This window comes from Glandiceps talaboti, chromosome 9 (assembly GCF_964340395.1).
Source record: "Glandiceps talaboti chromosome 9, keGlaTala1.1, whole genome shotgun sequence".
Lineage (NCBI taxonomy): Eukaryota > Metazoa > Hemichordata > Enteropneusta > Spengelidae > Glandiceps > Glandiceps talaboti.
The window spans coordinates 26089529-26101774 of record NC_135557.1 but is presented as its reverse complement, the minus strand read 5'-3'; the positions used below and the strand labels follow the sequence as shown (position 1 = coordinate 26101774).

General features: G+C 34.8%; 1 protein-coding gene across 1 annotated transcript; it reads right to left on the bottom strand.

The window, feature by feature from the left end:
* Positions 1-479: 479 nt before the first annotated feature.
* On the bottom strand, positions 480-10528 carry LOC144440167 (platelet-activating factor acetylhydrolase IB subunit alpha1-like). Its single transcript, XM_078129446.1, has 5 exons — positions 10331-10528; positions 9161-9250; positions 8681-8797; positions 8220-8342; positions 480-6133 (listed from the first exon to the last, which is right to left on the bottom strand). The coding sequence occupies exons 1-5, from the start codon at positions 10394-10396 to the stop codon at positions 5885-5887; spliced, it is 645 nt and encodes a 214-aa protein (XP_077985572.1). The 5' UTR covers positions 10397-10528; the 3' UTR covers positions 480-5884.
* Positions 10529-12246: the final 1718 nt, after the last annotated feature.

Below are 12246 nucleotides of genomic sequence, written 5' to 3'. Positions count from 1 at the left end.
TTACAGAGGAGGAGCCCACTCAAAATGATAGCTCAATGCAAGGGAAGCTATTATACTAGTTTTATCCAGTTTCCCAAGTCCTTGTACTGGTAGTCTAGTCCTTATACAACATTATTATGATTTATACCTCCACTCACTAGTCTAATCCTTATACAACATTATTATGATTTATACCTTCACTCACAGTCTAGTCCTTATACAACATCATTACCATTTATACCTTCACTCACAGTATAGTTCCTCACAGTCTAGTTCCTATACAGTATCATTACGATTTATACCTTCACTCACAGTCTAGTTCCTATACAGTATCGTTACCATTTACACCTCCACTCACTAGTCTAGTCCTTATACAACATCATTACGATTTATACCTGAGGTTAGAAACCACAGTTGGTATCCAGAGGGGTTTCAATACCAAATCTCTCTGTGTCTGTGAACACAAAACACAACACAAATCTCCACAGTTGAACTGTCACATTTTTATTCAGCAATATACAATGCCACAAAGGTTACTATGACTACACATACTCTATAGCTTAGTTGCTATGACTACACATACTCTATAGCTTGGTTGCTATGACTACACGTACGCTGTAGCTTGGTTGTCATCATTTATAATCACACTACAAATACCTCTATCATAAATAAACTTTCTCACTTTAAATCCTCTCACACCCATTCTCTGTAGAATGGACTAGTCTTACCAGAGAAGACAATAGCACATACTAAACTACAAGAATCTAGAGGTAGAATAGTCCCTCCGATCAAGGTGATGTGTTCTGAGTAAATATAATACATGATAAAGCTGGTGCTATTATTACCTACTACTGTGGAAACCAAGCTTTTGGTTTACTAAAATAAAATACAATTAAAACTATTATGTTAGATGTGAGTGATAGTGGTGTCTTGGTTATGTGGATATAATCACCCTGTTAGCAATTATTGTGAGTGATAGTGGTGTCTTGGTTATGTCACCCTCTTAGCAAGATTGTGTAAATACTGACAACAAAATTTGCTATCAGAGATGCCACCCTACTGTGTAATTACCTCAATTATATCAACTTACTGCAACAGCAGTTTTAGTTTGTGTTATCTTAGTTTGCAGACAGCATGATATCCATAGTAATATTGTGTCTATCTTAGTTTGCCAATAGCATGATATCTATAGTAGTATCTAATAGATCTACATATCTATTTGGTTTTGGATATACTTTACTTGAGTTTGGAGTTCATTATCTTGGTTTCTGGAATTGTTGTAAAACATAAAATCTAAAATTAAAGAAGTACATTTTACGTAGACTTTGTATGTATTTCTTAATATATCACTGAAACTCAATTACAAGTAAAGCAATGGGTTTCCTATACTGAAAGATCTATTTTAGGCGTACTAGTTTCATCACTCCGCACACATTAAAACAGCGCCCTCAACGACAGATCTAGTAGTCCATGGACTTTCGTTTTCATAGCACTGAAAGGAGATGATTGTGCTATACAAATACTTTTTAGAGATAACAAGAAATTATGGTGAAAATGCAGAAAAGTGGATTCCCAAAAGTTGTTTTTGTGGTCTAAAAAATTAAAATCTAAAAATGAGGTTTGGATTGTGAATAATTCCATTTCATTCACATATTAAATATGATTTTGATATTTCATCATTGTTCTCTTACATTTAACTTTTTCTCATAAATAAATCAAATGTTTTTAAATCTCGGCACTGTAGACAAATTAAAAATGAGAAATTTTGTTTTAAATCAAAGTCTTATTTCAGTGTTATTTAAGTATAGAAGTATTACCATGGTTACTTATCTGAGAAAAGAACATCACTTTCAAAATATGAAATCACAACCTGGTATTTTATGTAGGGCATTACCATGGCAACAATGCTTTGAAATCATTTAATCATTAATAATCTATAACTCAAAACAATCTTGCCTCATTGTTAGAACTGTCACCTGACACAAATCAACGACCTGTCAGTTTCATTTCATCAAATTTTGACCTCTTAGTCACCTTTGACCTCAAGGTCATCTCTATACATGGTGTGAGAGGATATCTTACATCATAGTTCCCTGACTCTGCTACAATTTAACAAACAAACAAACACTCTACTCCCATTACTAGGTGGTACATAACATATAAATATGTTTAAAACTACAAAATAATCTCTAGTCATGATTTCTTGACAAAATATACATTATATCATATTTGGCAGTGATAATTAAATGTCATTTACATTCACCCACAAACTTTTATCACTTTTACAAATATTTGGACCAATAACAATTTTCCTAATAAAGTACTTACTCATTGACCAATCACAACTCTTTCTATTATGATGTTAGTGATTAACCAATCACAACCTTCCTATTTATCAGAACTTTAATTATTGGCCAATCACAGCTTTTGTATTATAAGGTTTGTCATTTGCCAATCACAACCCTCATTTTATAAGGTTAGTCATTGGCCAATCACAGCCTTTCTATTAGGCTTGACTGGCTACCCAGGGGACCACATTACAAAATTATAAACTCATGGAAAAAATTATAAGTTTTGGTCACTTCTGAACTTGACCTACAGTACCTTCTGAACATGACCTATGGTACCTTCTAAACCTTATCAACCTTCTAAACTTGAACATAAATGCTCACAAACTGTGCTTTGTGGACCTAATACCAATAGCAATGTATGGTTAAAAGATACACAAAAAATACAACACATTGCAATAACAACCCCCTCTCCCAATACTATCTTTCAGTATAGCCTCACTGTCTTATATTGTATGGTTGGTCCTTACCATCATGGAATGGGGTGGAAGGGTACATGACATACTCTTTGGTGAGATAATCTTAGTGTATATAAAACTATCTATTGTACTAACTTGACAACATATCAGACTTACGCTAATCTGATCTGATCCGCCCTATTTGACAATCTTTCTCTTAAAGAAGTGACTAACAGGACAGCATAACATGTCATATCTTCAGACTATATGAGGCCTGATGTTAGCAAACACTGTGTTAATGTACATTTTTGTATTCCACAGCACTATCAAATTATAAAGATTGTTACATATCTATTGCACAGTTAGGCAAGAAATGATAACTTGTTAGTGCAGTTAGGCAAGAAATGACGTGTTACTGCAGTTAGGCAAGAAACGATAACTTGTTACTACAGTTAACAAGATATGTTTTCACAATTACATACACTTTATGAATAGAAAAACATTCCCTTTGTAAGAATGACAAACACAAAGAGTTTTTTTTTTTAAAAGTCACTCTAAAGTGCTAAAATGCCAGTTAGGCAAATACTGCTTCACTGACTTCTATGGTACCACAATACCTCGTTTCACTACAGATTTATCACACTGATAGTATAGTTAGGCAAATCTCGTTTCACTAGTTTTATCACATTGGTAGTATAGTTAGGCAAACCTAGTTTCACCATATAGATTTATCACACTGGTAGTATAGTTAAGCAAAATGTTCTACCTTGTGGTACTAGCTATGACAACAAGTGATGGTTAGTTAGGCAAAAGTTACTACAAGATCTGCAAAGTGTGTTTCACAGCCAAAAAAGACAACACCACAGTCATGGTAAAAGTTGACAACACTACATCATAACCATAACACCATTTCTGTTGTAAAGTTAGGCAAAGTTTGACATTCACCTGTCATTGTAAATTTTGATATGTACTAGACAGCCATATGTGGCATTATATTTTTTCCAGATCCTACTGTATGCACCGCCAGTAGGCTTCACACTATATCAGTGTCAGAACAAAAATCTGCACAGTGAAACAATATATTCAGGTTACCATGACAATTTCAACAAATTCAGTTACTCTACATTGAACTATTCCCCCCTAAGACGTACGATTCTATTGGTACCAACTAATCATATAGATTTAGCCAAAATATTCAAATTTGGATCATTTCAACCAATCACTGAGTGTTTTACAGATACACTGACTATGTAAATTTAAATTGATTTCCACCAATCACAAATGGTTTCACACAGTACACAAATATTTTAATTCAGATCTATATCAACCAATCACTGATAGTTTTACAGACAGCCTGAATATGTAAATTTAAATGACTTCAACCAATCACTGATATTGACACAAAGACTCATACATGTTAAACATGGGGAAACAAATTCATTCTTTCCACCTTATTTTGAAAAACTACGCTTTTGTGCTTTTTTTGGAACTTGTAAAAGGAGCCACTATTAAATACAGAAATGATTGTGTGAATTAATTAAACGTCATTGTGTTAACATGTAACATCATTTAAGTATGTAGCCTTCACAGAAATGACAATATTTTTGATAGATATTTTGTAGCTTTTTTTATGGCAGTGCTAGAGTAGTCTTGTCTGTAAGGTATGGGGTGCCCTCACACACCAGTAGTCTAGTATGTAAGGTACGCCATGACAGGGTGCCCTCACACACCAGTAGTCTAGTATGTAAGGTACGCCATGACGGGGTGCCCTCACACACCAGTAGTCTAGTATGTAAGGTACGCCATGATGGGGTGCCATCACACACCAGTAGCCTAGTATGTAAGGTACGCCATGATGGGGTGCCCTCACACACCAGTAGTCTAGTATATAAGGTACGCCATGACGGGGTGCCCTCACACACCAGTAGCCTAGTATGTAAGGTACGCCATGACGGGGTGCCCTCACACACCAGTAGTCTAGTATGTAAGGTACGCCATGACGGGGTGCCCTCACACATCAGTAGTCTAGTATGTATGGTACACCATGGCGGAGTGCCCTTACACACCAGTAGTCTAGTATATAAGGTATGCCATGACGGGGTGCCCTCACACATTGGTAGTCTAGTATGTAAGGTACGCCATGATTGGATACCCTCACACACCAGTCAACCCTGGTGGCAGGACAAGACATATCTTACATTCTAAGAGTAGTCATGAGTGTGAAATATTTCAGTTATCGTAAAGACAAAAGATTGTAATGTTTGGCCACTAGGGGTGCTGTTCAACAATAGATTTTGATGAGAAGTGTATGCCAGAATCGAAAGCATACTTTGAAAACCTTCCTTTCCAAATATTTCATGGCAAATTTCAAAATATTCTTGTTCTTTGTTTACCTTTCATGAAGTTAGTCTAAATCCATTTCACTGACCATTGTTTTGTATTGACAGGTGTTTGGTTAAATGATGAGATGTTTTAACGTTCACTGATTTCCCAAACCTGCAACATAACAGGGCTCAGCACCACTGTTACCTTGGCTATGGAAACATGTGACAGCCTATCAAACTTGACAGTAAACAGACACCACTGCAGCTAAGTGTTAAATGAGGCAATATGGACATGACATAAAGTGTGCTAAAGAAGGACTAGAATGTATACAGGTAGAGTAAATAACTGAATGATATGTTATCTCCAAATCTAAAGTACTCACTTTAGGTGATGTGAAAGACCATCTCTATGTAGTCTTACTGTTCTGCCATTGGTGCTTGAAAGAACATTCAAAGACAATGACCAATGAGGGAGCTTTCATTTCATTGGTATTTGCATACTAAACCATGTGACCAATGAGATGCCATTTCATTGGTAGTTATAAACTACAAATCTGCATACCTAAACAATGTGGCCAATGAGTTTCATTTCATTGGTGCTGATAAACTACAAATTTGCATAAAATATACACAGTGGCCATTGACAGATGAAAGACAACATATCATTCAAATATATTAACAAAATGAAAATACAAATTTGAACATGACGAAAATAACAATAAAAAGACTTTTCAAGCCCATACTGAAATCACTTCAGTATTTAAAACACTGCTTTCTAGAGCTTTCTCCATGTCAAAGTTCTGGTGGCTAGAGGGTCTTGTCATGCTCCTTAGGTTCATGGTGAAAGTAGATTGGTCATTGCTTCATAGAGGGGGGTACAAAATTTCTCATAGCCCTGTCTAGTGAAATGCAAATAGTCAAACATATCGTTGTGATCAATGGTACCATCCACCTGGATAAAGCCTGGGTCACATTCTATAAACTGAGTATTTGCAAATGATTTTAACATGTTAGGAAGGGCTTCGTTGATTTTTTTAATCTTTTCTCTCAGTGGATTTGGATTAAGTCCTCTCGGTGGAATTCCCTGCAACAATATAATAAAATTATTGTCATTTTTTTATGTCATATGATAATGAAATTACAATATGTTTTGTTGACATGCAAATGAAATTAAAATTGTTTATTGCTGGCCTAGTTCTTGTAGCCATATAATAATAATAAAATAATAATAATTTTGTGCTTTCACATTAAGTTCTCAATAGTGCTTTTGGAAAGAAATTCTTCAATCTCTTCAGATTTTGTTCTTCTAATATGTTAACAGTTGAAACATGTAAACATCTATACGTAATGTAGGGGTGTACAACATACATGGAATTATAATAAAAGTTATGTGAAGGGTCAAACCAAGTAAATTGTAACAAAGGGGGGTATAGGGACATATGACAAATATTGGTAATATAGGACTACAGATAGGGACATAACAAATAGACTAGTGCCTAGAATATAGGGGTGTGCAGGGTTATACCAAGTAGACTGTACTATAGTACTGGAGTATATAGGGTCAGAAGAGAGCTAGTGGATTAAAACAAATCACTCATTAAATAGCATCACACATTAAAATAGAGGGTCTACTGTCCTGCAGAGAACCTGGCAACTCAACTTGAAATCATCAAATTAAATACTGTCTAAAAAGATGCGTCTTCAACCCACTTTTTGAACACGTGAACTGTCTTGCGCTACGAATATCAAATGGTAGTGCATTCCACATGGAAGGTGTGCAAACTGAGAAGGCTCTTTGTCCGTATGTTTTGTTAAAGTTGCCACAAGGTTGAATTAAATGCAGCTTCTGGGCTGATCTAAGACCTCCAAATATACGATCGAATTAGTTTGATCAGATACAGAGGTACAGCATGATTGATGATTTTGAAAGTGGTTAGCAGAATTTTGAATTTAATCTTTGCTTCAACTGGAAGCCAGTGCAAGTTGACAAGTACTGGAGATAGATGTGATCAAACTTGTGTGAGCAGCTGACAAGACGTGCAGTGACATTTTGAAGAGTCTGTAGACGGTTAATTTGAACTTTACTTATGCCGTAGGCAGGACGTTACAAATGCGTAGATGAATTTTTCTATAGTTGCTTTGTCCAAAAGTTGACGAAATCTTTCCAGTTCTGTGCAACGCGAAATAGATAATATAGGACTGTACAGGGTTATACCAAACGAATACACAGGTAATACTGTGTACAGGGTTATACCAAATGACATAATATAGGGGTGTACAGGGTTATACCATATGAATAGACAGGTAATATAAGGGTGTACAGGTTATACCAAATGACAGGTAATATAGGGGTGTACAGGGTTATACCATATGAATAGACAGTTAATATAGGGGTGTATAGGGTTATACCATGTGAATAGACAGGTAGTACAGTGGTGTACAGGGTTATACCAAATGACAGGTACACATATAAAATACAGTGTACAGGGTTATACCAAATGACAGGTACACATATAAAATACAGTGTACAGGGTTATACCAAATGACAGGTACACATATAAAATACAGTGTACAGGGTTATACCAAATGACAGGTACACATATAAAATACAGTGTACAGGGTTATACCAAATGACAGGTACACATATAAAATACAGTGTACAGGGTTATACCAAATGACAGGTACACATATAAAATACAGTGTACAGGGTTATACCAAATGACAGGTACACATATAAAATACAGTGTACAGGGTTATACCAAATGACAGGTACACATATAAAATACAGTGTACAGGGTTATACCAAATGACAGGTACACATATAAAATACAGTGTACAGGGTTATACCAAATGACAGGTACACATATAAAATACAGTGTACAGGGTTATACCAAATGACAGGTACACATATAAAATACAGTGTACAGGGTTATACCAAATGACAGGTACACATATAAAATACAGTGTACAGGGTTATACCAAATGACAGGTACACATATAAAATACAGTGTACAGGGTTATACCAAATGACAGGTACACATATAAAATACAGTGTACAGGGTTATACCAAATGACAGGTACACATATAAAATACAGTGTACAGGGTTATACCAAATGACAGGTACACATATAAAATACAGTGCAATATTCCAATAAACTAGTTATCTTACCATCAAAAACAACTGTGCTTGAGGTTGTTTGTTTGTAATAGATTCTACAATAGCTTTAATTCCACCTACAACTTGCTCTGCTGTATGTCCATGGTTATTAGTTCCAACTTGAACCACCACTAACTAAATATTTGACAAAAAAATAGGTTTTTGAAAATTCCTGTGAATATAGCATTTGAATCATCATCATCATCATCATCATCATCATCATCATCATCATCATCATCATCTTCATACTTTTCGTCATCATCATCATCATCATCATCATCATCATCATTATCATCATCTTCATACGTTTTTCTTTTCGTCATCATCATCGTCATCGTCATCGTCATCGTCATCGCCATCGTCATCGTCATCGTCGTCGTCGTCGTTGTCGTCGTCTTCATCATCGTCGTCATCATCATCATCACCATCATCACCATCCATCATCATCATACTTTTTTCTTTTCGGATCTTACCTTCGGTTTGATATCATCAATTTCTCCATTCTCTATCCTCCAAAGTACATGCTGAGTTGCGTCCCCACCAATACCAAAGTTTAAACTATGCATGGGTACAAACCATTTGAACCAAATCTGGCAAAAAGGTAAAATCTAGAATTATCTAACATTGCATTATTCCTACACCAGGTATGAAGATGGAATGGTATTTGATCTCACATGACTGTCACATGATGAACACATGACTGTCACATTATAAATTCATATGCAAATGTTGAAATAGACATGTTTCTGTATAAAAAATCTCAAATTTCAAAATATGAAGTCCAGCTGGTAGAGTAGTATCTTTGATGGTCAGAAATTATGTTATGATAGAATGAAACTGAAAATTATTTCTCCATTTTACAATGAACAGACATTTTTGGGACTGCTACCTCATTTAGATGTCAGATTTATTGAGAATTGTGTTCACAAAATCATCACATTATTGCTACTTACATCGGTTTGTGCCATTTGCTGTATTAAGGAATCACCAATAAATACAACATCTGGTTCCTTGTCATGTGATTCATTTACATAACGTTTATGCTGAAACAGACCAATCAAAAACAATCACCTGTATTTCATTATCATATTCCGTAGTACGTTTGTAGGCTGCACTGTGTCTCTGAACTTCATCTTATATAGGATACAAGCACTATAAATTTCCTGATTGATTGATTGATTGATTGATTGATTGATTGATAGATATGCTACACTATGCTGGTTATGTGCGTCCAATATTAATTTTCACGTTCTGCCATAAACAGAGACATATATTACTATATATTGCATATTGCATATTGTGTATTGTATTTTTGTCTTGTATTGTATTGTGTTTACTATACCATGCTTTCCACAGCATGTTGTTAAGTAATAAACAATTATTATTACTAACAAAGTGTTCTTCCAAAATATTTGGTATCAAATAGCTGAAGTATATTCAGAGAACTAGATTAACGCGAAATATTGAAATCATTGCATGATCAATGTCCGCAGTAGATGGCTTAATATGTCATTTGTTTCCAATTTACCAGTCAGAGTATCTACCGGTATATTGTACTCTCCTGGTAGTAGTACAGTAGTATGTTCATTTCAAATAATCTCAGTGGCTATCAAATTGTTTGTATTCCTAATTCCTAATTCCAAAAATGATTTTTAGTATCATTGTTAATATGATTATGAGTGCATTGATGTGAGCGTTGACTCTGATTGGCTTCTTGAATTGAACATATTACCACCAGCCAATCAAACACTTTCTTTTGATTCTGACATAACATTACCATTACATGGAGCCTGGAGGGTTATTTTGTAATTCTTACAGTCAAGTATAAAATACCTCATATACAATATTCATAAATTATTAGCCAATTTATGACAATAATTATTAATTTGTCTGCAAAAACTGCTTTATTCATTAAATTTGAATTTTTACTGAATAAATGTTCTTCAATATTATTACGAGGGTCCGTAGACTGCAACCGATAATACTAAATCTTTCCGAGAGAGTATAACATTGACGTACACGATTCGGTGGGCTGGGCTAATTTCAATGAAAATCTAAGACATTATGTAGAATCTTTAAAAATATCTAAAATTAATAATGAGACTGTTTATATGATTACTTACAACACTCATCCAGCGATTGTCACCTTGTACATCTTCTACAGGTACGGGAATAGCAGCAGGGTTCATTCTAAAACTGCCTATCTAATCGGTGAACACGGTAAGGCGGTGAGAATTTCAATGTCTGCTGATCTACGAGGAATATGAAAGTAACTGGTTGATGTCAGCGTGTACGTACAGACACTGCCCGCTTCACACACTACTTTCGCCAGCTACTCGACTCAAGCTACACGTTAACCCCGGAAGTCAATTTTTGGGCGAGACGATATTGCACTAGGGGGTGTCAAATACGGTGTATATGAATATTAACCGAAGTGAATTAATTATATAAATACTTTTTCAATTTATTTGTAAATTTTAAAACGTGAATTCTCTATTTCTGTTATCGAAAAATGGTATACTTTTGTTCCCGTTGTGTATTTATAGTTTACTAATAACTTGCGTACCCCTGTCGTTAAATACCGTATACCTGATATTGTACCGGTGGGGGCGCCATACTGAATTAAAGGGAACATCACTTTGAACTGTTGCTTTGTCTGATATGGATATGTGCACACATGGGCCCGTCAAGGCCACACACAAGGGTTGTAATTGATGTGGTCGTAAGCATTGAAACTGTAAATTTGATGGCAGATAAAAAAATGTTACATCAAGGTTTATGCCCTTATCAATTCTTTGTTGTTCATGGCTAATTGATTTAATTCTTTGTTAAAAGTTATTGTTCTTTTTAAAACAATAGCTATTGTTCTCCAGAAAAAGGATGAATGGGCACTGAAGACAAACACTCAAACAACTGTTTCTAAAGTATATGGTTTATTTATGAAAATAAAACATTGGCAGAACATTTGACAGTACAAGGTTGATGGGTTGGTTGCTCAGATGCATTTGATAATCACTAGTATAGTCTGTCTACAACAAACAAGTCACACATACCAAAAACTATTTTTTACACTATTTCAAATTAATGGTAACCTTTCAAACCTATACTAACATGAAAACACTCATATTATTCAGTATAATATTTAGCCTACCTATAGACTTGAGAACGGCTATCACGACAACTATTCCGCTATCCTAACTGACATATTGAATTTTTAGGGAATAGAGTGAAAATTTAAAAATTCAAAAAGTCAGTTAGGATAGCCTACCTATAATCTATAAGGATTGACACAACCACTATTTCAGCTAGCTATCCTACCTGCCATTTTACTTGGCATTGTGATAGTTTTTATAAGTTGTTAAGGTCCTCCTTTGTTTAAATTTCATCTTGGATATTAGGTTTTAACAGTTTTTAAGGTCTCTCTGTTTTATGTCGGACATTTTTACACTTTAACCCTTCGTGATGCTTTTTCTTTGTTTAGTGCTGTAAAGTGCATTGAGGCTGTTGTGTAATGCACTGATAAGAATGTATTATTATCATATCATTATTTTTGTTTTTAATTTCTCTTGTCTCAATGGAAATTTAAAAATTGAAATGGCAGTTAGGAGCTCTGATTCAATGTAGTTGTGTCAGTCCAAGTTATAGGCTAAAGTAAAAATAGTTATAGATGGAAAATATGAGTACTTCATATTATAAAGTTACAGAGTCTACATCACACACTTACAGCTTAGTTAGTTTCATTGTAAACCTACTTTCCTATAGTCTGTTTAATGTGCTGTTGAGATACATCATTAGCATGGTCATACCTCCTAGCCCTCATAATTGTGTTGATTACAAGGGCTAGGAGGTACAACCAGCTATTAAATGATGTATCTCAACAGCACAGTAAACAGGCTAACTCTCCTATTAAACTAATGGATAAGTTTTCTTTCAATTCAATTCACTTTTCTGTACTAACCCTATAAAAATACATGATAAAGATAACAGTAACATTCTAACCCTGTGGATACATAACTTTGTATATTTTGAACTTGAACTG